Source organism: Garra rufa, chromosome 13, assembly GCF_049309525.1.
Source record: "Garra rufa chromosome 13, GarRuf1.0, whole genome shotgun sequence".
In the NCBI taxonomy this organism is placed as follows: domain Eukaryota; kingdom Metazoa; phylum Chordata; class Actinopteri; order Cypriniformes; family Cyprinidae; genus Garra; species Garra rufa.
The window spans coordinates 21075039-21102545 of record NC_133373.1 but is presented as its reverse complement, the minus strand read 5'-3'; the positions used below and the strand labels follow the sequence as shown (position 1 = coordinate 21102545).

The following is a 27507-nucleotide window of genomic DNA, read 5'->3' as shown; positions in this document are numbered from 1 at the left end:
CCGGCCTTCCAGAGCCTCCGCTGGTCCCGCCCGGCCTTCCAGAGCCTTCGCTGGTCCCGCCCGGCCTTCCAGAGCCTCCGCTGGTCCCGCCCGGCCTTCCAGAGCCTTCGCTGGTCCCGCCCGGTCTTCCAGAGCCTCCGCTGGTTCAGCCCGGCCTTCCAGAGCCTCCGCTGGTCCCGCCCGGCCTTCCAGAACCTCCGCTGGTCCCGCCAGGTCTTCCAGAGCCTCCGCTGGTCCCGCCCGGCCTTCCAGAGTCTCCGCTGGTTCCGCCCGGCCCTCCAGAGTCTCCGCTGGTCCCGCCCGGCCTTCCAGAGTCTCCGCTGGTTCCATCCAGTCGTCCTGAGATTCCTGTCTGCCCGGTTCTGGTCACGGAGCTCATGCATGGACTGTTCCCACCCACCCTCCCTGCTGCTCCAGTCCCACCACCTCTGTCTCCTGACAGTCCCTCTGCTCACCCACATCCCACCTTCGGTGCAGAGGACTTGCCGTGGGACTGCCAGTCTCCATCGGTGTCCAGACTGAAGGATCCCTCACCATCACCTCCAGTCTCAGAGTCCTGGACTCCACCTCGGCCCTCCGACCCTGCGGCTCCACCCCGGCTCTGTGCTCCCTCGTCTCCATTGTCGGCCGTCGGCCCACCAGCTCCTCCGGGCTCCATCGTCTCTCCGGCTCCGCCCCGGTCAGTCGTCGCCCCACCTTCGCCTCTGGACTCTACTCCTCCGGCTGCGCCTCGTCACTCCGTCCTGCCGGCTCTGTGGACCTCCTCCCTCCCGTGGGCACAGCCTCGATCCTCTGTCACTCCGGCTCCGCTGCGTACCTCCGGACCTCCATCTCCGCCGAGGTCGCCAGAGCCTTGGGTTCCGCCTTGGTCCTCCGGATCCTCTGTGTCGCCCAGGACCATCGACTCTCCGGTTCCGCCTCGGGCTCCACCGACTCCACCTCCGTCGGTCGGCCCCATGCAGGAGCCAACCCTTCCTCCGCCATGGCTTCTCCCTCCGTCGGCTCCGCCGCAGTTCATAGCTCCATTACCCCTACATGGACCTGGCCCTCCATCCCTCCCCCTGTTCCGCCTCCGCTCCACCACCCTCCGGGTTTCATTAGGTGGTTAGAGCGTCTGGAAGCCGCTCCTTGGGGAGGGGCTCTGTCATGTATCTGGTCTATCCTGTCTTCATGTACTCTTGCACCACACTTCATGGACTTCATTCCCCACAAGCCACTGCACTAATCACTGCATTCACCTGCTCTCACTTGACTGATTACCGCTCACAGCTGCACCTCATCACACTGACTGCATTTAAGCCACTCACACACACAGCCACCTGGCGAAGTCTTATTGTTCCGTATGGTCTGTATTTCCAAGCGTTTCTTCCCGAGTTTGTTTTCCCTGTGTTTTGATTCCTGGACTTTCTCCCGTGTTTGATTCTTGCTGCCAGCCCCGACCTTTCTGCCTGTTTTTTGACAACGTTTTCTGCCTGCCCCTTTGTGTTTGTTTTGTGTTACCTAATAAATGCTGCAAATGGATCCGCACGTCTCTGACCCTCCATGTGACAGTTAACATGACCCAGCAGTTACACTATATTTTGTTCCTGTGTACACATGTGTAACTGCTGGATGTCAGTTAAACGAACTTATGAACTATAATATTAGCATTCAAGTTTAGCTGGCATAGTTAACATTAACAATCTTTAACATGTCAGGCAGTTGGATAGTCTAGGCTCAGATTTCTGCTTTCTGCATTCTAAATATTATGCCTCAGTTGTTTCTGGTAACAGCATTCAGCTCACATACATAAAGAGAGCTACTTATGAATATTATTTCTACTTTGTAGATCAGTCCATCCATACATTTTCTAAACTGCTTGTCTTATGTAGAGTTGTAGTGAATAAACATTGCAGGGCTAACATACGCACATCTAAAGCCTTTTTACTATTTTTAATTCACCATTTCCTTGGATTGTGGGAGATACCCGTGTACTTATTTATTTCTAAAATCATTTAATCATGTTGTTTTATGATTTATCTTCAACCTTAAATAGTAATATATAAATATCTATCTTGCTTTCTAAAATGTATTTATTCAATCCCTGAATAATAAAATAAATTATAAAATATATTTGACACCAGCTCACAGCGGTCAGTACTGGACTTCTCTTTAAAGAGTTTTTTTTCTGCCCACATACATTGAGGGATGTCATTCACTCTGTATGTGACTGTGATTTGTGGCCAGTTTTCAGACAATTTCAATTCCTAACCCTTCATGTTTAGTGGTATGGCAGTGGTGGAGAAATAACTGCTTTGGCTACCAACATTTCCTCCCTCCTATTCCAGTGGCAGTAAAAGGCATGTTCTGTTGTCTCCCCCATCCTTCAATCCAGTCCTAAACCTTCCACAGTCACATGGCCCAGTTCCCTATTTCCCCTATGATGGTGATGGTGTTTCATGGGACTGGCCTTTCTTTGATTTACAAGCTATATATTTTGTTCTCTTAGTTCAAGCAGTGCCAAACAAATGTACTGCAAGCTGATTTGCTAAAAAAAATGCTTGCTGATTTGCTTGTCAAACCAGGACTGACCTATGTAAATATGGAGTATTATAGAAACTGTTTTACCCTGTTGAAAAAAAAAGCATATGCTGGTTATGTATGTTTTGAAGCATGGCAGCTGGTTTGAGGTGGTGCAAGCTGGTACTGAGCTGAATTAAGCTGGTCATGTCCTGGTCATGTCCTGGTCATGTCCTGGTCCTGAGTTGGTCCTAAGAAACTACCAACTAGCTTATAACCAGCTCAGGACCATCTTAGGCCCACTAAGGACCAGCTTAAACCAGCAGCCATGTTTTAAAACATAGCAACCAGCATATGCTGTTTTAGTAACAAGGTGTCCATGTTTTGTAATTACACTGTAGCAATGACACCTTTAAATAAAGTGTAACCGCTGTTTTTTTTTCAACAGGATAGTGATTAATCCATAGTGGTAAAACTTTAAAAAAATGTGTGTAATTATGCCTCTGTAGCAGTATCAAACAAAGTGCAAAAATATACATTTAAAACAAGTTTCTCCAAACTATTCAGCATTAGCCATAGATTGTCTCGTCCAAAACTAACATTGCTTCTTCATTCAGTATTGTTGTGTTAGATTCTTCTAAATATGCTGAGTATATTTAATGCATGTTTTACATTAAATACTCAAGTAAATTAGCTTTCTTGTTTTAGAGGGTTGTTATAAGGAGTCTTTTTGTTTTTCAGAGTGTCAGTGCGATAAGTGTGGGACTGCATCATGTGATGACAGGACAGGTGTTTGTCACTGTAAGCCTGGAGTCACAGGTCACCTATGTGACAGATGTGAGGTATGGACATTCATGACACACTCAAGGCCCAGAAATTCCATCTCTCTTTTTTTTTTTTTTTAGAATAGATGTATTATATGATTAAATACAAACATATGCATACTGAGCACATTTAATCTACAATATCTTTTGAGAATGTTCTAATTTTCCATATATAGGAAGGTTATTCTGGATTTGGAAGCTGTATGGGTTGCCGTCGTTGTGAATGTGCCTCTGCTGCCCTTCGTGCCACCTGTCACCCTCTTACACACAGCTGCCAGTGCCGCCCAGGGGCTGGAGGCCGGTACTGTGAGCGCTGCCTGCCAGGATTCTGGGATTACAGTCCTTCCGGCTGCAAGAGTGAGTTTGAGCAATCTCCCTGCATATGGCATGATTCACTGCTGGAGCGAGTTCAGCCCATTTCAGTGTCTGTTCTATTTTGCAGGAATTGCAATGTCAATAGCATAATGAAATTGCAATGTCAATAGCATAATAAAATTATGTATATTAGGTTGGATTTTCATTGGGATTTCATGGTTTCAAAAGACTCAACTAACAAATCTCCTCAAGACTTCAAAAGGACCACACCAAAACCTATATAATGAACTAACAGATGAAAACTTCACTTACTGTAGCAATAGTTTTTAGTAATTTAAACAGTGCTGTCATGACTGGTTTTCGGTTCACTGCAATACCACTTCCATCTGGCTTGAGAATTTGGTGCAAGAATGCAGAGGGTCATTTTTCATCACCCTTGTCCTGAGCAGAACAGTTGAGCAGCTGTTCCCACAACCCATCTTTCATAATTTCGTTAAGGGATCTATACACCCACACAACCGCTTGGCCATCTGCATATAGGAACAGGGATTTACATTAATGATGTATTTCCTATGACATCATCATCTCCCTCTTAACATACCAGCCCGAAGCTGTGGTCCAAGCAAGTTTTGAGTTTAGGTGTGTTGAAACAACATGTCAAATATTAAATGAGAGAGATAACAGTCATCTTAAGTATAAATATAAATAAATAAGGTTTATTTATTTATATAATAAAAAGGCAAAAAACAATGTTGACAATGCTTTTTACCCTGGGTTATAAAGCCCTGCTCTGAAGCAGTAGCACAGTGGTGTAAAAGTGTGAAACAATGCAGTGTTACAATATTACGAGCAGTTAGTCCCACATCACAAGCTTATTGAGGACACATGAATATTTCTCCAAATTTGCACACTTCTGAAAATGCCTTATTTCATTTGAAATATGTGACCCTGGACCACAAAACCAGTCATAAGGTTAAATTTTACAAAACTGAGATATATACATCATATGAAAGCTCAATAAATAAGCTTTCTATTGATGTATGGTTTGTTAGGTTAGGACAATATTTGGCAGAGATACATCTATTTGAAAATCTGAAATCTAAGGGTGCAAAAAATCAAAATACTGAGAAAATCACCTTTAAAGTTCTCCAAATTAAGTTCTTAACAATGCATATAATCAAAAATTACATTTGGATAGATTTACAGTAGGAATTTTACAAAAAATCTTCATGGAACATGATCTTTACTTAATTTCCTAATGATTTTTGACATAAAAGAAAAATCAATAATTTTGACCCATACAATGTATTTTTGGCTATTGCTACAAATATACCCCAGCGACTTAAGACTGGTTTTGTGGTCCAGGGTCACATATATAATTATCTATATATGATATATGTAGTATATCATGTCATATATAATATTTTAAATGAGTTTAGAATGACTCACGATCCATATGAAATTATTGTGAACATTGTGAACAATTCATTCTTTTTCTTTTTTTATTTGAATTCAGAATTAATGAATCTTTCTGTAAAAATGACAGGCACTGTTAAGTGCCTCCGTTTTTTTTTTTTTTTTTTTTTTTTTTTTTTTTTATAATCTGTTTCACTTAGAAAATCTCAAAACGATCTGTCGCTTCATCTGTTTTATAACCATTTTAACTGTTCCAAGTGTAAAAATCCCTTTGTTTGTGATCAAGCCAGTTTATTTGCTCTTCTTTTTTATGTAAACATATAATAGACAAAATATGTACTCTTTGTGTTTCTATTTCTCAGAATGTGATTGTCCAGAGGAGAATTGTGACATGCACACAGGAGAGTGTCTGCCAGAGGCCTCGAAAATCAGCGAGTGTAATATCGGTGAGTTTAATGACACAAAACAAAACAACAGTTAAAAAGTCAAACGATACAGAGTGGGATCCAAAACACCAAGACCACGTTGAAATTCTGAGATTTTATTTTTATTTAAAGGGCTCATGATTTATTTGTTAATATGTTTCTTAAGTTTCACTTTCTAAACTTAGTAAAGTTTTTGTTAAAAAAAACAATCCATTAATTTTTTTTTCTAGATCCAAATTAAAAACAAATATAAATTAAAAACAAATATTCAGGAATTCCTAAAAGAATGATATGATAAAAAATGGTAAAAAAAATGATAAAAAAATGATAACCCAATATAAATTATAAACCTTACCTCCCAGACTGTGATGCGTGTATCTGGAGTCTGATCGGAGATATTCGTCAGTCCAACAAAACTCTGGACCAAGTGAGGAACAGCGTGCTGAACATTTCTACTGGAGCTGCTGCCAACGACAGATTAAAGTACTACAACTACACTGCACACAGACTACAGGTAACAACATTCAAAACCACACACAGTTGACAGAAATGTACACCCAGAGGATGTGATATTTAAATAAGAGTGTGTGTTGTTGTCACTGTTGTAACAGGATCAGTTTTTAGGCTGGAGAAATAAGTATGCAGTGATAAGAGCAGATACGGGGCATCTGGAGGAAGAAACACAAAAACTGCTTACTGACATGGAACTGGTTGCAGAAGAGGTGCCACTCATTCCAGCATTTCTTGATTTCATTTATTTATTTATTCATAAATTCCTTAAAGGTGAAGTGTGTAATTTCTGCACCACTTGCATCACCAAACACTCCTACTTTAAACTCATGCCAGCGGTTAGACTAACATTTCTATGTCAATGATGAGGCCTGTATCCTTAGCTGAACTTAGGGTTACAGAATTGGTTTTGGTTAGACAAACCCAAACAATTCCTAACTGTGTGGGTGTAAGGGGTACAATAACACTTTCTCATGAACTTAGGGTATGATCAGGATTTTTTTTTAAACCAAGACTGAAGAACTGTAAATACATAATTGTAGTATGGAAATAGGACCAAAAGCCACATCTTACAACTATGTTTATAAACATGTTGTTTTATAAACAACACATACAACTGTCACTGCGCTCACAGCTGTTTGAGTAATGATTGGTAAAACTAATACATGTGAAAAGAGACCGCCAGACACCAGAGAAGGAGCAACGGAAATGCAACAGCTATAAATACACAAAGGCTAACAAGAGTAATAAAACACGGATGCAGACAATCTAATTAGGGGAGCAGGAAACAGGGACAAAACTACAAACTAAAAATCTACATTCAGGACAAAGGCACAAGGACAGGAAGTGCTTTACAGATTGGTGCAAAATCTGTTTTTGATCTACAGATCTAATGCAGTCTATTTTTACTGTAACCTGTTTGTTGTACCAAAAATATAGGCTTAACATAAACCTTAACTTAAATTTAGTTTAACCTAAACTTTGTGGTACAGGCTTCTAGGAGAGATGTTGAAATGAACAGAGCAATTTTGATAGTGCTAGTTTTGATAAAAAAAAGTAGTTTTTAGGAAAATCAACTTAATTACTGTACACTTACTTAGTATCTGCATATGAAGATGGCATAGGAAAAGTGTTTCAACATCTATAAAACTGTCTATAAATGGTTCTGAGAATGGTGAGGTGGCATGTCAATTATAACACATTTCAGTTAAACAGTATTTATTACAGTGTAATGATCAGGACAGTTGCACTATACTGGTGGTAGAACAACAAGGTGGAACAAGGTGATCTTAGGTCAACCTAATCCTAATTGCAGCAGCACAATAGAAAAAGAAACCATACGTATGTCAATTCATACAGAACAGCATTATTTAACAAAAAATCAGTATACAGCCCAGTAGTGGAAAGTGTCTTAATGACACCCTTTACATTGCGACCAAATTTCTCATGAAAATAATATTTCTTTGGGTGTTTCATTAATCGCATGTGTTTCATCAACCTTGCATGGGCTTTGTCTTTTTTCAAATATTCATATTCTTCTCATTCGATGTTCATGTCATTTCAGAATTACTTTAATTACAAAATGATGAGCTGAGCTGAGCTGTTCAGCTCATGAGAATATTTGTTTCTATTGAAATGTCATATAAAGCATAAGGAAAGACAACAAAAAATTCTAAACGGATTTCAATTGCCAATTTTACACTAATCTCTCAGTTTATGAATAATAAAAATTATGGGATGGAAATTCTGACATGATTATATTTTCCTTCTCCATATATCCAGCTAACCCTCTCCTTCATGCTGCGCTGTGTGCATTAGAGTGAACAAATGCTTTCTCATGTTCTTCCAGGTGACATGAGGTGATGTTTGTTTTATTTTGTCAGGAAGAAGCAGTGCAGTCATTGGGAGAACGGGTGAATCAAGACACACTTGACAGCTCAGTGCTAGCGAAGACACTCATTGCTAACCTCTCATCACTCAATGATCTCATTGAAGGTAACATAAGACCTTGTGAACTCTGTATTTTTTGTTTTTGTTGTGCTGACTTATAATACCTGGAGAAAGCTTAGTAGCAGTAGTAGTAGTAGTCTAATATCATGACAACACAGATTACAGCACAGTCTCAGACCCTGATTATTCTGAGCTGTGAAGAGATGGCAGGCAGGAATGAGGAAAAATTACTGAGTGCCCCTTCAACAAATCTGAATAAAAAAAAAAACTCTTATGTTATTCATAATACATTTGTGTGTGCTTTAGATATGATCAGAGATTGGGAATTATACGGTGTCCATCAGGAGTTAGATCCTCAAGTAAAGCTGCAGAAAATAGCAGAAGCTGAACGAATCTTGGGCTGGATGAGAAATCTGGACCTCTCTCCCAAAGAGCCGCTTGCTAGAGATGAATCCTCCGAGGCCCATGAATGTAAGGTTTTTATGTTTATTCCTAACTGAATTCTACTTGTGTTTGTGTGTGTATTTGTGTGTGTGCTCTCATTCAACCTCTGCCTTTATATGTCTGATTGTAGTGCTCCGACGTGTTCGCCACTTTGAGAAAACTCTGATGACTACACAGGGACGTCTGTCACCTATGCGGGAAGTGCTGAGTCGATTCACTTCCAGACTATTTCAAGCTCAGGATCTCCTCAACAAAGCTGAAGACACACTGCAACAGACACTCAACAAATACAAGACCAACCAGCTCAAACTACAGAGAAGAGAGGTATCTTCTTACACATTTTTATATTTATTATGAACCACTAAAACATTACCACTTGAAATCCATAAACCACTTAATCTTATATTTCACAATCTTATAAGTATGCTTTGGATTTGCCACAAATGGTTGATCTGTCTGCGCTATTTCTCAAAAGGAGTTTTGACCAATAATATGTCACTGTACTTTTTTAAACTAGAGTTTTGAGTCTCTTACACTCCTTGCACTAGTGCTAGTCAATGTGGGCATCAATTGTTGTTGCCATCTCTGGTTGTTTTTGGTGTAATTTTGTTTTTGTGTAGCTTTGTGTGAGTGGCAGAAATTTTGGTGTAACTGAGTTGCAGTTTCTCTAGGTAGATAATGAGGTTGTAGATTGTGACAGCACCTGAAATACACAGTGTGTCTCTATTTGTTTATGTAAAAGCAATGATGTTTATGAAGGCCAAAAGTAATGGAAAGCAAAAATGGACAGTATGTGAGACCTTCACAATGTTAAAAGAAAAAAAGGTGATAAAAATGTCATGGCATACTTTTAATGTTTTTGTTTTGACTGGCTAGAAAAGGGAATTTTTTACATAACTGTCTTTTTTAAGAGGGTGGAATAATTTGTAAATAAAAAAAGCCTATTGCCAATTGACAATTGGTAAAGTCACTGTGTCACTGCTGCTGCCTTTAGAAGCTCTGGCTCCCACAGAAACAGGCATGCTGGGTCATATTTATCCTAAATAGTATTCAAAATAAGAATAAGTGAGTCTTAAATTGTAGTATGTTGAAATTTTATATTCAAAGGGTACTTAAATAGTCTTTCTGGTGGAAATGGTCTTTCTAATGGACAATATTGCTCCCAGCCTTTCGCCTTACGAACACAAATAAAAAGGGTTAAAAAATTGCAAACATGTTGTGATTAGATGTCACAGAAACATTTCCTTTTATTTTTTTCAGGCACAGCAGCAGCGTCTGAAAGACATCTATGACAGTGTCAACCAAACTATAGCTACTGCTGGGGTAACCGTCTCTGAGGCGAACCAGACTGTCCTTGAGGTGGAAGATATGATCACGGTAAATCTTTTTATGAACTTTCTGCACAGCATACACCAAGGGTCACCAAACTTGATTTTGGAGGGCCGGTGTCCTGCAGAGTTTAGCTCCAACTTGCCTCAACACAGCTGCCTGGAAGTTTCAAGTATACCTATTAAGACCTTGATTAGCTGGTTCAGGTGTGTTTGATTAGGGTTGGAGCTAAACTCTGTAGGGACACCGGCCCTCCAGGACCGAGTGTGGTGACCCCTGGCATACACTGTAAAATACTGTAGTTATCTTTTACGTTTTCCTTCAGATAATGACTCAAATAATATTGTTCACCAATTATATTGAGCTCATTTTTTTGTAATCAAGTGCACCAATTATTGATAAAAATGTATTAGTGGAAACATTTTTTTTTATATTATGTTTTCAAAGTTTACACAATAAAATGTATACATTAACCTGTATAATGAAATGCCATACCAAAATTGAAATATATAAGCTGAAGAACATAAACGTAGATGGCCAATTACCCCTTTAAACCTTAATGAATGCATTTATAGTTACTGTTGTGGTAATGAATCTGTGTGTATAGAACGTGAGAGAACAGCATGCAGAAATTGATGGGGCCCGTGCGTTACTGGAGAGAAAGACAGAGAAGTTGTCTCTGTCAGACAGAGATCTAGTTCTGAGAGCCGAGGATCATGCTGATGATCTGCAGAGACATGCTGAAGAACTTCAGTAGTGAGTTTCAAACCAGAAATGACTAATGTTATGTCTCCAACTGTATGATATTTGAGATGTACTGTCATTTATTGGTGACACAAAATGGCAGTTGCATTACTGTTTCAGCTTATGACAATTACAATGGTATTATCTCTCTCATTTAGTAATCTGAAAGGAAGTGATGCAAATGGACATGTACAAAAAGCCCTGAACGCCTTGAGTGTGTATGACAATATTGTCAAAAACATAGATGACTCTAACATCACTGCCCTGACCACTCTCAACATCTCCGGCAGTACTCAAGACGTAAGCATGTCAATACCTTGATTCATATTACTATTTCTGAATGATAAACATACATTTTTCATGTTATTTGCATGAGACCCTGAGGTACTTCAAATAAGAAAAAAAATATATATTGTTTATCTACAAAAAATACTGAAAAGAAAAATCAATTTCTTTTAAAAACATAAATGTCTTATTGATTCCAAACTTTTTAATGGTAATGTATCTCTGTGCAAGGTGGTTAATGTGGTTACATCACATGTATTCTGATATTTCTCTCAGGCTATTGATGGAATAAACACTCAACTAAACCTCACACGCTCTCAGAGTAACGATGTTTTCACAGAGGCCTCATCCTTGTACTTCAAGCAGAAAGGTAAATTAGATAAAGTGCTTTTTCATATTTTTCCTACTTGTATAAAAATGTTCCACATTTTTATAGAATTGGCAATAGTACATTTACATTTATTCATTAGCACTTATCCAAAACAACTTGAAAAATTAGGAACATCTCAAACAATTTATCATAAGAGCCAACAATATTTATAGTACGCATTGCCAAGTTTAAAATATGAACAGTAGTTGTGAATCAGAAGTTATTTCAGAGTTTTAATGTAGAATGTGTGTTTTATTTTATTTTGCAGACGTTGAATCCACAGTCATCGACAATAAGAAATACATTGAAGAGACCAATGAAATGATGCAAAGTTCCTCTAAAAAAATAGCTCAGGTCATCAGTGACATCAATGCAATTCATAAAGGCAAGAATAAATGGTTCCCTACTTATGTTGTACTGTCATCTCTGCCTTTCCTGACTGATTGATTGATTGATTTTATTTGACCACTTAAATATAAAATAAAATATGAAAACAGTACTCTGTGTCATATATTAAAATACATAAATAGTCAGGGATAACACAATAAAGCCCAAAGACATTGTGGTCCTGACAACTTTGGCTCTGAATTTGACATATGAATTAATTAGTCATTTCTGTTACATGTTCTGTTATATGTCAATACAAAACTGAATAAATGAATTAATCAATTCATTTAATTATAAATAAACAAACCAGTGAACCAGTTAAGTGAGCTAGTACGTATTTCGCTCATGATTTACCAGACCAGTTGTATTTCTATGCTAATATTGCATGTGAATGTTCAAATGTTTGTCATAATACATATTTGTGAATAAGTTAGTCTTTTTTTAAAGTGTGTGTTTTTACCTCAGATCGAACTCCGAAACGTCTGCAGTTCACCCAGGAAGTGGCTGAGGGCACTCTGAATCGCTCTGCTGAAGTGTTGCAGATGGTGTCACCCATTTTAAAGAGAGTAGAGGAGTGGGATAGCAACATGAAAAAAGAGGCATACTCCGCTGCCGCATTTGATCGCACTGTTCTGTCTGCTGGCAAGGCAGGTATGGTAGCCCTGCTTACTTCCATTTAACGAGTAGCAGTGCAATTTAAATGTCATTTAGGTAGCAACAGTAGCTTTTAAATGTCCTATATATAGAAACTATAGACACGTTTACAGTGTTTGGACTATTATGCAATTTTACTACACTTAACACCCAGCAATGGATTTTGCATTGCATTTTAATCACAGTTTGGGTTTGCCATGTATATTTTTACTTATTCTAGTATAACATTGTCATTCTAATGTCACTCACTGTATACTGAACCTGTTTTTCTATATCCACCTAATTTTTTTAAATTGGCATGCAACGGTAATTGTGTTCACCATTTCTTATCCATTGTGAATTAGATTTTCCTGCATAACAACTTTTTGAAAAAGAAAAAAATGTAGAGTGGGACTTAATTTTGTCAGCCACTTCCAGATATTTTATCTGCCCTAAACTGTTCTGTTGTGCTAATTAATGTGATAGATAGACAGTTTTTTTCATTAAAATATTCAACATTCTTTGTTATTCTTCTAGTTATTTATCTATGAATTAAAGTATTGCACATTCAAAGAAAATAGCTTACTTCTGCATTTAAAAAAGAGTGGATTGAGCATTCCAAATTGGTCACATGAGGTTCTGCCTTAGGCAGCAATTTGGAACAGGTATATTGTGCATGTTGGCCATTTTTGTTTGTGAATTTGTGCAGGATCATGAAGAGTGTTGCAAATGTTTTCTTACTCAGTTTCTGTGTGTATTTGTATGTGTTTAGTTGATGACCTGTCAGAGATCGTGCCAGAGCTACTGAGTAAGCTGCGTGTGGTTGAAGAGAAAAAACCTGTGAATAATGTCTCCACAAACATCCTGAAAATAAGAGAACTTATCGCACAGGCTCGCAGCGTCGCAAAGAAGGTACATCAGGCAATGCAAATAGACATCATTCTGACTGATCCACACAACACATTCAGTCAAAATTTATCATTATAAGCCTTACCTTTCAACACAGACCTATCACAAATAGAAACAAATTCTCGTGAAGGACTGCACAAAATGTACAAAAAGTGCTGTTCGTGTTGCTTTGTTTTGTCTTGGAAAAGCTTAAAATATTGTACAGAATTATTTAAAACAATTTTAGAGATTGAAAAGTAAAAATATTTAGTCTTTAAACCTGAGACCAAGAGGAATAATCAATGGGCATATTTGAAAAGAGTGAAAGAAATATTTATTTTATATTGACCATGTGAAAAGTAGTACATTTGGTAGGACCAATTCTCGCTATTAAGTAGCATGCATATTACTGGCATATTGGATGTTTATTAGCATTTATGAAGCACAATTTATTTACTATTCTGCCTTATTTTAGATCACTCAATCCCCATAACTAAACTTAAAAACTGCATTGCTAACTATTAATAAGCAGCAAATTTGGAATATGAGCCAAAAGTCGTTATATATTAATAGTTAGTTAATAGTGAGAATTAGACCTTAAAATAAGTGTAACTGAATAATTTAATATAAATTTAACCTATACTTTTCATTCAGTTGTAAATAAAATGCAGTAAATTGTCCAAAAACATTACATTCAGTTTGCACTTATTATTTAAAAGTATATTATTTCTGTTATAAGTACTCTTTTGAATGTATGCTAAAGTGTACTTCTTTTTCACAAGGGAAAACTGCACACCATCCGGTGTGTCACACCATGCAACTCATTGTAATGTCATTTCATGGAAGGCAAGAAGATAAATGTGAATCCAAGTGCAGTTTCATTGATAAGCATGAATCAGATACAAAACAACCAAAACAAAACAGTGACATGAACCAGAACACACTTGAACTTGACTTGAGCATGAGAACTTGACCATAACAGACTTGACCTGAACAAGAATATGAATAGGCTTGAAAAAAACAGTGGGTTACAGAAGAAACTATGGGAATATAAGGGCTATATTTGAAGTACTATGGGCTTACATTAAAAACACCAATAGTAAGTCCGAACTTGGTATTTCTTAGGCTATACAACAGGATACTGTAAATGACTGGTTATTTACTGATTTTGACTTAAGAAATTTCTTTTTGAGTTGGAGCAATTCAAGCTTGAAGAACCTCTATGTTTCTGCTAGTTCCATATTATGCTACAGCAAGAATGTAAAAAAGTGTCAAAATTAAACTTTTGTGTTTTTTTTTTTATAATTGCAGGTACAAGTGTCTATGAAATTTAATGGCCAGTCTGCTGTAGAGGTTCATCCACATTCCAACCTAGACGAGCTAAAGACAGTCACATCTATCAGTTTCTACATCAGAGTGGACCCAGACAAAGACCCCATAGAAGATCGCTTCCTACTCTATTTGGGAGACAAGCAAGTAAGCACTAGTGAGGGAGAAGTGGGCCTGAAAGTGGAAGAATAGATATATCATTCATTCAAACGCTGGTTTAGGAATAGAACAGCATTATTTATTGCTGGAAACATACAACAGTTGATCACATTTTTATCGGCACAGGAAAAATAAACCAAAGTAACATGCAATACCATGTATAAAATAATAATTACTTAATTTCTTGTTTATTTTACTGCTGTATAAAAGAAATATGAGTTAATGCATATGGATTGCATTATAACTAAGCACTCAGAAACTGGCAGCAAAATGAGAAATTTTCACTGTTACCTGATTTGTATAATCCCTTTAGTGGCTGTTGCTAAAACAATTTAGACAGCATGTGCAAGTATAAATGGCACTAGCAGCTGGAACAAATGACATTTAGGTAACTCCTTTCTTAATCAGGGTGTTTTCACATTTCATTCAGTTGTTGGCCCAAATTCAAGTTCAGTTTCACCCCCTCCCGCTTTGCAGTGTAAACCACAGGACATTTGCATCATAAATGTGATTAATTTATAAAAAAGGCTATAATTTTTCCTTTGTATTTATTATTTTATTTTTATTTCATATGTAATGGTTTGTCCTTTTTAAAATCAATTCTACTTGTGTGTGCGTATAGGGCCGTAAGGACTACATGGGACTGGCCATAAAGAATGATAATCTGGTATATGTGTACAATCTGGGAGGAGAGGATGTGGAAATTCCTCTCAGTTCAAAGCCGGTCAGCTCCTGGCCTCCTGTCTTCAATCTTGTTAAAGTGGAGAGGTAGAACAATTGCTTTCATTATATGATCATGCATAATTTTTTCTAAAGAAACTGTTCACAGGAACTGTGCACAGATTCAACTGAAACTTTTAGAGCCATTTGCTTTTCTTTTCTTTTTTTTTTTTTTTTTTTGTACGAGATGCATTCCATTTTGTGCTGCGCCAAAATTGAATTTCATTTAAAATTAATGTTACGGAACAGTAATATTCCATAATTAATACCGTTTATTAAATAATTTTGTGTCAGTTGTAACAAAGACTTGTTTCTGTCAATTATATTTTCTTTAGTCAGTAGTTTGCATGCACTGAAAAAGAAAAATAGAAAATTGAAATTAGAGAGAAAAAAACCCTCTAATTTGTTACTTTTTCTGAACAGGACAATTTAAGAGTCATACTTGTTAGTTAATAAAGTTCTCAATCCTGAAACTCTGTGTGAACATATAGCCCAAGGAAAGTAAATTCATGTATGCTGCTTTTGCATCAATCCTTGTCAGATGTTTTGCCAAGGGAAGACAATGCATGCAGATATTTGTATAGCACTTAGTCTATAATCACTGGATTTAACCACCTTTCCTTCTTTCTGCTAGGTTGGGTCGTCATGGTAAAGTGTTCCTAACAGTTCCAAGTCAAGACACCACAGCGGAGCAGAAGTTTATCCAAAAAGGAGAGGCAGATGGGACAGACTCCTTGTTTGACCTTGATCCTAAAGACAATGTTTTTATCGTGGGAGGAGTGCCTCCTGATGTGAAGGTGCAAAAAACTCTCTTTTTTAGTATAATGTCTCATAGGTGTAAAGGCTCTGATATACTCACAGGGAAGTACTTTTTCATTCTTTGTTTAGGGGTAAAAAGAAATAATGTTAATGAACATCCTGACACCACCTACACTGCTCAGAGTGGTGTTTAGATAAACATGTAAATATGTGCTGTGACTTTTTCTCTCAATAACAAAAATAACCGTGGTGAGAAAATAGCAGTTAAGAAAGCATCTGATTATAATGATGGTTGCACATGCTCTGCAGTTTGACATAGTCAAGTCACATAACATTTATTTATATAGCACTTTATGCAATAGTTTGCTTTACGGCAAGCAGCTATATAGTATTAAATAATTCAATATGCACTATAAAGCATCTCTGCAGTGTTTTTTTTGTGTGTGTTTTTGAAAGCTAGCTGTTTCAGACTACCAAATTGAACTCCAAGCAAACTACGTTTTGGCATAACTTTGTTCAAAGTGACGTCACACCAGTTCATTTTTAGATTTCACCTGAAGTATATTGGGGCCTTAACACTTTATTTTGATAGTCCGCTTTAGACATTCTACTAAACTATAAGTAATTTTGCAACTATGTCAACTACAAGTCATTAGAGTTTTAGTAGTCTTATCTGCTTAGACTTTATTTTGAAGGTACCCCAACAGACATTCTACTGACTTTAAGTAACTTTGCAAATACATTTCAACTTATTCTTACCCAATGTTAAAATCTACTAATGCTCTAATGAGAGTGGATTATTGAAATAAAGTTTAACCCAGTTAACAGGTGATGATTTGTTTGGGGTATGTAGCATATTTATATGAATAAATCCCCATTATGTTCTTCCAGCTTCCTCCAGCTTTGAGCTTGGCTCCTTTTGTTGGTTGCATTGAATTAGAGACTTTGAATAGTGATGTCATCAGTTTGTACAACTTTAAGGAACTTCACAAAATGGATATTGTGGAATCTATGCCTTGTCCCAGGTAAAGAAAACCTTGTTTACATCCATTCATGCTTTAAACTGTAAACACTATTTAGGTAAACAGTGTGTGTTCATAGTTTAAGTGTTAGTAGTTTATCTAGCTCGATCTATGTTTACTTATTTAGGTTCGCCATTACATTTTTTTATTGATATGTTTTAGTCTTTTTCTATTAAAATAATGATACATCAAAGTAAGATTTGCAAGCAGACAATTGCAGGAATATTGCAGGTTTTAAGTCTCATTAGCCCAATAAATGTACAAAACAGTATTTTAGGTATGTTGATATATGAGATGTGTTGCTCAACTCTAAAAAGGTCTGTATATGCATCAATAGCTCTATGACTGTGATTGATTTCTTGAAAACAGTGTATAGTTATTGTTGTATGGCTTCATGCTTTGACATTTTCTTAACTCTAAATGTTATGTTTTTCAGACATTTCTCACAAAAGGTGTCCTTTGTGCTTGAATGACATCAAGTTCATACCTTGCAATCTTTGTGTGTTTTCCAGGCATAAATTGGCTTTCTCTCAGAGTCGTGTAACAAGTTATTTGTTTGATGGCAGTGGCTATGCTTTAGTCAACAACATTGAGAGAAGAGGCAAAATTGGTGTTGTCACTCGGTTTGATATCGAAGTTCGAACTGTTGCCAACAATGGCATTCTATTCCTCATGGTTAATGAGGTAAATATCATTATAAATGTTGTTCTTAAATTATTTTGCACTGATTCTTGGGCTTTGGGACAAAAAATGTCCCAATTTGAATGTGTTTATGTCATGCCCTGGTCTAATATTGGCACCCATTGTAAATATGAAATATCTCCCATTGGAAAATCTTTACTAGATTTATGAGGCAAATCAGCTTACTCATTGAAACATCTTACCCCACTTTGCCACTACAGTATGTAAAGTGAATGATTTTGTTCTGTGCTTATATTGAATTGTTGGATTTATGCCACAGGCAAATTTTTTTGTGCTGGAGCTGAAAAATGGTTTTCTCCGTCTGATGTATGACTTTGGTTTCACTAATGGTCCTGTCATCATGGAGAGTAACTTAGCCAAACTCCAGATCAACGATGCTCGATATCATGAGGTAATGCTGTCTTGACACCATTTCCAGGGCATTTATCAAGTGGTATCTTTACTGCTATTATTGCAATTTTTCTTTCTCAGGTGTCTGTAATCTATCATCACTCTAAGAAGATCATTCTGCTAGTAGACAGAAGTCATGTTAAGTCCATGGAAAATGAAAAGAAACCCTTACCGTTCTCTGATATCTATATTGGAGGAGCTCCTTCTAGCATTTTGCTTTCTAGGTGAGAACCATTGTTGCATATTATTCCTCCTACTCATTTCTAACATTCAACCTAGCCATGTGAATGAGCTGTATGTCCCACAGGCCAGAGCTGTCATCCCTGGTGGGACTGAAGGGTTGTGTAAAGGGCTTCCAGTTCCAGAAAAAGGACTTCAACCTCCTGGAGGAACCAGGAACCATTGGCATTAGCAGTGGCTGTCCTGAAGAATCATTTGTATGTACCACATCTTCCTGTAGTCAAATTATTCAACATTTATCTTTATGAATATCATGATGTCTATGTAATGCAGCTATGTTCTAAATTTTAAAAAAAAAAATTAAGATAGTTTAAAAGAAGTACTGTTGTTTTCTACCTGCAGATGTCGCGTAAAGTGTATTTCATGGGTGATGGCTATCTGGGCTCTACAGCTAAAATCTCACCATTCCAGTCTTTTGAGGGAGGACTAAATTTCAGAACATTACAAGCCAATGGACTCCTGTTCTATCACAGAGATGGGGTACAGTCTTCTTTCTTAGCTACCATGTTTTACCCAGTCAAGTCTTGTTCTGTCTCTAACCTAAAAGAAAGTGAAGCCAACCCTAAACCAACCAACAAATGAAGGAGTTCCAAGGAAAGGAGTTAAAGCCAGCCTTTCTCTCTGTTCTAGTTGGATGAGTTTTCTCTCTCACTGGAGAATGGTGCTGTGGTGCTCCAGTCCAAAGGAACCAGAGTCAGATCACATAAGAAGAATTATAATGATGGACGATCTCATTTCTTAGTTGCCTCAGTCACCAATCAGAAGTAAGTTTCTGGCTTTTTCAACAGTTTGTTGAAGAAAGACATATGTCGCAATATGTCAATGTTATATTCATTTATTTCAGTCAATTTTAGTCCATTTTACTATTGACTCATATGCCATATAATTTTAGTTGAAAAACAATAATATGCAGAATGTTGAAAAACAAGTCAGGGCTTTGGACAGAAATGTCAATGAAGAAGCCACTGGCTCCTATAACAAAAAAAAGCACCAGATAATTGTTTAAGAGTCTAATAAGAATGACCTTACAGCTAAAATTATTTTTTTAAACACTTACTTACCTTCAGTCATCCTGTCTTGTATACTGTACATCTGCACACTTTTTATACATCTTCTGGATGTTCTGGGAATGGAACATCTCATTTGTGTTGAATTTTAAGTACATTTGTAATGAATTTTAAATTTAGCTCCTTCTGCATATCAAATCAAGTTCTGAATCTTTTGAATTGTCCTTGTATGTATACAGTCATTACACTGACCCTTTATTGATGATCTCTAGGTATGAGCTTGTCATTGATGACAAAGACAAGCAGGAGAAGAAGAAGCCATCATCCACATTTCAGTCAGATAATGTTCCAAAGACATTCTACTATGGAGGTTCACCTACGAGTTCCATACAGAATTTCACCGGGTGCATCAGTTATGCATACATTAGCAGGTAACAAACACAATCCAAACTCACCAAAGCCCTCTCCGAAAAAGACTAAACTGAACAGAGGGTTATAGTACCAGAGTTAAGAAACACCAATTGATCTATTCCTATTCCGATAGCATTGACTGTGATTGTGTGATGTTGTGTGATGTCATCGTTTATTTTTACCTTATTTTACCATATCTAAATTTTTTGCTGAGCTGTCTGCATCTTCATCATGGATTTTGATATTTTTTCCTGCTGTCTGGCTGGTTGTTCAAGTATTATTGGTTAATATTAATAAAAAGTACAGCTTTAATGCTGTCTAAGTTTACCCCCAAAATAAAATGTATGCTAAAAATGGTATTCACAATTAGGCCATCCAAGATGTAGATAAGTGTCACGTGAGAGAAAGGGGTCTGGGTCCAGATGCGGGAAAGAAGGTTTTTAATGATAACAACAACAAAACAAAACCAAAAAGCCAACACGGCAGACTAAACATAAACTAAAACATAAACTGAACAAAACAAGAAACACGGTCAAGAGCCAGGATCAAGAATACAAAGTAACACGACAGAACATAAAGACAAAAGACAATGCAGCCATGAAAACGGAATGAAGAATGAGTGTTCTTATACAGAGTCCAGATAGTGAACAGCTGTGAGTGAATCAGTGCATAATCAAAGACAACAAGACAGGTGTAGACAATCAGGGAAGTGCACTGCAAGATGAAGGGAAACAGCGACCTCAGGTTGCTGAGGGAAAACCCGCAGCCCAGAGTCATGACAGTACCCCTCCCCTACGGAACGGCTTCCAGACGTTCCCTGAGGCCGAAACAAGTCTAGAGGGAGGTGGAACGGGGGACTGGTGAAACAGGGGGAGGGATGGCGGGCCAGGCCCGTGCAGTGGAGGAACGTGAGTTGGCTTCGCCACCAGAGGAACGCCAGCGGCCAGAGGAACGTGACCTGGCATAGCCGCCAGAGGAACGTCAGTCGCCAGAGGAACGTCAGCGGGCACCGCTGCCAGAGGAACACGAGCCGGCATAGCCGCCAGAGGAATGTGAGCTGGCATAGCCGCCAGAGGAACGCCAGCAGTCACCGCCGCGTCCGGCACAGAGAGCACGGTCGCCGCCGCGTCAGGAACAGAGAGCGCGGTCGCCGCCGCGTCCGGAACAGAGAGCGCGGTCGCCGCCGCGTCCGGAACAGAGAGCGCGGTCGCCTCCGCGTCAGGAACAGAGAGCGCGGTCGCCTCCGCGTCAGGAACAGAGAGCGCGGTCGCCTCCGCGTCAGGAACAGAGAGTGCAGTCGTCTCTGCGTCAGGAACAGAGAGAGTGGAAGCCGCCGCCTTCCCACGAAACTCTGTCTCCACCCCCACCGCAAAGAAGGGGCGCCTTCGCAAATCCTCGGCGACACGGGCATCCATCGCCAGGCAGGCATAGATATATTCAAAGCGCGCTGCCGACGCCGCCTCAAAGGACATCCCCTCCGTGTTGGGAGCAGAGGGAATGGTCGCCGCCCCGACCACCGCCTCAAAAAAAATTTTCTTCCCCGCTGGACCCATTATGGATGGCTGCATTCTGTCTATTTTGGGTTTTCTACATCGTCTAGAAAAAGCTTTCAGCTATTATGTAGCTTTTACATTTTTTTTTGCTAGTACATTTACACAATATCTACTTAAATATGTAAAGGAAGTTCTTTTCATTTTTAGTCAAACAAAAAAAAACTCATGTTCGTTTTTTGTAATAAAAACGACAAACTTATTCACATAACCTGTTGAGTGCACACACTTCCAGTTACTTCAGAAGGCCTTGTGTAGTGGAGGAACGTGAGTTGGCTTCGCCGCCAGAGGAACGCCAGCGGCCAGAGGAACGTGACCTGGCATAGCCGCCAGAGGAACGTCAGTCGCCAGAGGAACGTCAACGGGCACCGCTGCCAGAGGAACACGAGCCGGCATAGCCGCCAGAGGAATGTGAGCTCGCATAGCCGCCAGAGGAACGCCAGCAGTCACCGCCGCGTCCGGCACAGAGAAAGCGGTCACTGCCGCGTCAGGAACAGAGAAAGGGGTCTGGGTCCAGATGCGGGAAAGAAGGTTTTTAATGATAACAACAACAAAACAAAACCAAAAAGCCAACATGGCAGACTAAACATAAACTCAAACATAAACTGAACAAAACAAGAAACACGGTCAAGAGCCAGGATCAAGAATACAAAGTAACACGACAGAACATAAAGACAAAAGACAATGCAGCCATGAAAACGGAATGAAGAATGAGTGTTCTTATACAGAGTCCAGATAGTGAACAGCTGTGAGTGAATCAGTGCATAATCAAAGACAACAAGACAGGTGTAGACAATCAGGGAAGTGCAGTGCAAGATGAAGGGAAACAGCGACCTCAGGTGGCTAGGGGAAAACCCGCAGCCCAGAGTCATGACAATAAGTTTGCTTCTTCATATAAACAGATTTGGAGAGATTTAACATAAAATCACTTGCTCAGCAATGGATTCTTAGCAGTGAATGGGTGCCATCAGAATGAGAGTCCAAACAGCTGATAAAACGTCATAATAATAGACATGTAATCGACATGACTACAGTCCATACATTAATGATTATGAAGTGAAAAGCTGCGCATTTGTATGAAACAAATCCATCATTAAGTTATTTTAATTTTAAGATGTTAATTCTGGCCACAATTTAAAGCTTCCTCCAGTGAAATAGTCCATCCCTTTACACTTTACATTAAAATCCACCAACTTATTTTTTGATTCAGATGAGACAACACTTTTACTGGAGAAGGAACTACTATGGTAGAGGAATTCGAAGTTAAAAACAAGATGAATTTATTAATTAAAACACAGCTTTTCACTTCACAAGACTTGAATGGACTGGACTGGAGTGGTGTGGATTACTTGTGGATTATTGTGATGTTTTTATCAGCTGTTTGCACTCTCATTCTGACTGCACCCATTCACTGCAGAGGTTCCATTGGTGATCAAGTGTTTTAATGCTTAATTTTTCTAAATCTGATGCAGAAAAAAACTCATCTGCTCATCTTGGATGGCCTGAGGGTGAATATATTTACAGCAAATTTGATTTTTGGGTGAATTGTTCCTTTAAAACAGCTCTTAACATATTGACAGTAACATACACCACTCAGTGTCTACACAAGACCCTGGTCATGTGTAATTTAAAAATGTTATATTCCATAATGATTTCAGACTGTGCAAGTGTCATGTGTATGTGATGCAGGCAGGATAGAGATATAGAGCCAGAAGACTTCCAACGTTACAGTGAGAATGTACAGGTGTCGCTGCAGGACTGCCCGCTAGAGAGACCCCCTGCGGCTCTGCATAATAAAGATAGCAGAGAATCATCTAGAAGAAGTCCCGGACACTCCCGCAAGGTGCAACATAGCACACATAGATGCATGAATACACTGTAATTACACTGTTATACACCTAAACATATTATTGTTTCTCAGGTGGGCAGAGATGAGTCTAGCCTGACACATGGCTCGGAGAGCAGTCCTTTAGATGTTCCAGAGACAAAGGCTGCTTCCTGTTACCTGTCCTCTCGCCCACGAGTGACCCGCCACGCCCACCACTATGGCGGTTTTGCCCACAGCCGACATGAGTACACAGGCATTGCCAGCGTTATCAGAGATGAGTGAGTATTGATGGGTACAGAGAAGGATGACTGAAGTGGAATTAACTGAACATATTATGAGATAAATTAACCAAGATTTGTGCCACTTTGTGTGCGGTATTTCCAACACAGGCTCGTCAGTGACATTTGCTTGATATTTCGTGACACTTGTAGAATATCCTCTGAATGGCTCAAAAAATGTATTCAGTTTTATCTTAAACTGATTCTTAGAACATGAATCAGGCAACATTTTATGTTTTGGTAGGCATTTGCTGAAGCCTGTTTCTATAAGTGTTTGAGCTTGTTTTTTTTAACGCATGTTTTATGGTACTCATACCCGAGTGCTTAGCACAACATGTGCAATGCTTTACTCAGTGAGCTACCGAGCAATTTTGCTTTGGCAGAAAATCCATAAATATAGAGCTGGTTATGTGATGCAAACAACAAAATATACCATGCAAAAATAAGTCACTGGTGTTTTAGGTATAAGAAAGTTTTTTTGAGTTTTGCAAAAATGTAGGTAGAGGTACATTTTTCCAGTAAACCAATATTGGGTATTTCACTGCAAAAACTTTCTTGTTATTTACTCACAACCCACCATCCTGCTTAAAGCAGAAGTGACATGTAATGAGTATCTAAATTAAGTCATTTTCATTCTTCACCAAAAGCATAATGATCACCATTCCTCACAAAGCAGAATAAAATCTATGTATTATTATTGATTTAGCATGCATTTGCATTTTAGGATCATTTAAGATCATTTATAAATTTGTAGATTTGTGAATCTGTTCAACATTTGTTTTTAAAGCTGACTGTTATATATTAAGCTACTGAGCTTGTTTTTAAGCGGTGGGCAATACTATGGTTTCTAGCAGCAGCCATAGCAAACAGTAAGTTAACAATGGGTAAAACTATAGATGATATAGTAAAAAATCCAGAGCTCCAAAAGTCCAGGGCTGCGTTCTCCGATAACGTTGTCTCTTAGCGTGCTACGAAGACTCAAAAGGTACACCTTAACTACAGGTATACCTTTCCTACGTGTGTTCTCCAAACTATACCTTAGGATATTGCTTAAGGTAAACCTTCTTAAGTGCGACCTTAAAAGGTGCTGTCCATGGTGGCGGTGCTGAATAGGTTGATATCGATGCCTCGGTGATCGATTGTGCGCTCTTTCCTTCACAGCGGTATAGGTAAAGTATTGAGAAAACAATGTTTTGTTTTGTTTTTTTTCATAAAGAAGCGTTTTAGAAATAGTACAAACTGCATTTATCGGGGCTCATTGAAATATGTACATGCAGAAATACATGTGTATGTGTTTCAACTTATTCTCATCATTTTGCGGACGAATAAAACGACTTTGCAATAGCGTGTAATGCATAAGCCAAAGTCCATTTTTGCGTGCATATGATACGCCAATCCTTCCAATTAACTTCAATGGAGAGAGGATGCGTATAAAAACCACGCATCATCTTTTATATAGATGATATAAAAGATGATGCGTGGTATTTGTATGCATCCTCTCTCCATTGAAGTTAATGGGAAGGATTGGCTTATCATATGCACGCAAAATTGGACTTTGGCGTATGCATTACACTCTCCGCACACGGCGCCGTCTTTGATTTAAAACAAGTACTCACTGTCTCGCTGCCATAGCTATAAAGTTTGTGTAAACTCATCTTTCTTTATATAGACTCATAGCCTTTTCTGTCAAATGGTTCGCCCGCTGATGTGCCTCGAGATAGTAATTAAAAAAAGCTAATAACCATGGAAACTTTATTAATGAAAACACTTCCATACACTGGCCAGAGGAGAACTGGTCCCCCAAATGAGCCTGGTTTCTCCCAAGGTTTTTTCTCCATTTCTGTCACCTGTGGAGTTTTGGTTCCTTGCCGCTGTCGCCTCTGGCTTGCTTAGTTGGGGACACTTTCCAGCCATATCGTATACTATTTGAACTGAACTGGATGATGATATCACTGAATTCATTGATGAACTGCCTTTTACTGAAAATTGATTGTTTACAATAATGCGTTACTTACACACTATTGTTCTGTTTAAATACTGTGCAGTTGCTTTGACACAATCTGTATTGTTAAAAGCGCTATATAAATAAAGGTGACTTGACTTGACACTGGGTGTAGGCTATAACAACTTAAGTATTTTATGTGTAAAATTTTAAAGTAAAGTAAAAAATGCAATTTTAATACTAAATCAGATTTTATATTAAATGTTCATATAAAATTTTCTATTTGTAATTAAACTGCGATGTAAAAAAGCTTTTTGCGTGGTGCCCACTAGCGGTATGAACCGTCAGCAGCGGTAAGGTATAGCTAAGAGCGCTCCAGACCAACCTTACGAACGTATGACTTACAGAAGGTATACTTAACAAAGAAGGTTTCGGAAAAACACATATTAACGATAAGGTACTTCTTAAGGTACAGCTTAAGAACGACGTAGCGTTAAGGTGGTTTCGGAGAACCCAGCCTTGAGCTGTCTACACTCCTGTTCATTGCTATGCAAATTATGTGCCTTATTCACAAAACACAGCATTTTCTTTTGATCATGGCAGCAGTTTTAAATCAAGTTAGGCTTAACCGACGAAGAATATCCATGTGAGCTGAAGACGAGTGGTGGAGCAATACTGTATAAGCATGCATATGACACAATTGTTCTTGGCAAATTCCCCCATTTTTCATAAATTCAGTTCAATTCCTGCACAGGAATTGTACTAGTGCACTTGGCAAAACATGACAGTGTTCTGTGTTTTCCTATCTCTTTTAGATCTCACTTTTCTCTGTCTCTGAAAACTCAATCAGCATTCGGTCTCATCTTCTACCTGGCTGATGAGTCTGAGCAGAACTTCATGGCTCTGTTCCTCACTCATGGAAGGCTGGTATTCACATTCAGTTCAGGCCAAAACCAAGTCAGAATCCGATCCAAGGAGAAATACAGTGATGGACGGTGGCATGATGTAAGTTAATGTTATTTGATGCAAATCAGTGTGAGCCTAAGTGAAAGAGGGTGAAATTTCATCAAAAGCAGTTGGTGTAAGATTCTTGACTAAAAAAAAGAGTTGTTTAGAGTTAAGAACACAAACTTTGAATGTTCAGATGGTTAGTTTAATTGTTTGATTTGTCAGTCTTGCAAATAAAGAATCCGCCTCTCTAAACTAGTTGCTTATTACAGGAGTGGCTACTTTTTATGAATTTTTATCTCTCTCTCTCTCTCTCTGTAGATTATTTTTGTCAGAGGTGGAAATATTGGCAGACTGATAATTGACGGTCTTACAGTATTAGAGGACAGAGCTCCAGGAGGAAACATCTCACTGCTTGTCCAAGATCCTCTCTATGTAGGTGGGGTGCCGCCTGATCAGGCCAAGAAAAACATACAGGTATTGTGATCAGTAACATCATTAACTGCCTTATTCAAATCATTTAAATGTAACTGAAAATGAATAATCCATTTAATTATCATCACCAAATTAACTGAAATCTATGGGGTAACATAGATTGATAGTATTATAATATTAGCCTCGCGCTTTAACATTCTGTCCCTGTGATTATCCGGTGTTGTCACAGTTTACAATTTTATTCACATTAATTAGGTGTAATTTTTCACAAGACATGGTAACTGGCAGAAATGTAATGGTTAGAGAGTCGGACTTGTAACCCAAAGGTTGCGGGTTCGAGTCTCAGGTCCGGCAGGGATTGTAGGTGGGGGAGTGAATTACCAGCACTCTCTCCACCCTCAATACCACGACTGAGATGAGTCCCTTGAGCAAGGCACCGAACCCCCAACTGCTCCCCGGGCGCCGCAGCAATAGCAATATGGCTGCCCACTGCTCCGTGTGTGTGTGTGTGTGTGTGTGTGTGTATGTGTGTACCTGGTATTCATCACGTTGTGGGGACCAAATCTCCTGTGAGGGCTAGGTTTAGGGGTAGGGTAGGTGTAGCGCGATAGAAAGTACGGTTTGTACAGTATAAAAACCATTACGCCTATGGAATGTCCCCATAAAACATGTAAACCCAACATGTGTGTGTGTGTGTGTGTGTGTGTGTGTGTGTGTGTGTGTGTGTGTGTGTGTGTGTGTGTGTGTGTGTGTGTGTGTGTGTGTGTG

General features: G+C 38.8%; 1 protein-coding gene across 1 annotated transcript in view; it reads left to right on the top strand.

The window, feature by feature from the left end:
* Positions 1–26927, top strand: part of lama4 (laminin, alpha 4) — a 49365-nt gene extending 22438 nt beyond the window's left edge. Inside the window, exons 6-35 of the mRNA XM_073853070.1 lie at positions 3241–3341; positions 3500–3680; positions 5417–5500; positions 5842–5993; positions 6091–6201; positions 7873–7984; positions 8246–8410; positions 8514–8707; positions 9644–9760; positions 10320–10468; positions 10615–10756; positions 11018–11111; positions 11380–11496; positions 11964–12149; positions 12904–13043; positions 14331–14495; positions 15130–15275; positions 15862–16024; positions 16878–17011; positions 17521–17692; positions 17970–18101; positions 18182–18324; positions 18408–18537; positions 18683–18820; positions 18971–19104; positions 19620–19778; positions 22998–23151; positions 23230–23414; positions 26172–26361; positions 26626–26927. Coding sequence (XP_073709171.1) covers positions 3241–3341; positions 3500–3680; positions 5417–5500; positions 5842–5993; positions 6091–6201; positions 7873–7984; positions 8246–8410; positions 8514–8707; positions 9644–9760; positions 10320–10468; positions 10615–10756; positions 11018–11111; positions 11380–11496; positions 11964–12149; positions 12904–13043; positions 14331–14495; positions 15130–15275; positions 15862–16024; positions 16878–17011; positions 17521–17692; positions 17970–18101; positions 18182–18324; positions 18408–18537; positions 18683–18820; positions 18971–19104; positions 19620–19778; positions 22998–23151; positions 23230–23414; positions 26172–26361; positions 26626–26790 — 4355 coding nt within the window. The 3' untranslated portion in view covers positions 26791–26927. The remainder of the gene's footprint in view (positions 1–3240; positions 3342–3499; positions 3681–5416; positions 5501–5841; positions 5994–6090; positions 6202–7872; positions 7985–8245; positions 8411–8513; positions 8708–9643; positions 9761–10319; positions 10469–10614; positions 10757–11017; positions 11112–11379; positions 11497–11963; positions 12150–12903; positions 13044–14330; positions 14496–15129; positions 15276–15861; positions 16025–16877; positions 17012–17520; positions 17693–17969; positions 18102–18181; positions 18325–18407; positions 18538–18682; positions 18821–18970; positions 19105–19619; positions 19779–22997; positions 23152–23229; positions 23415–26171; positions 26362–26625) is intronic.
* The last annotated feature ends 580 nt before the right edge of the window (positions 26928–27507 follow it).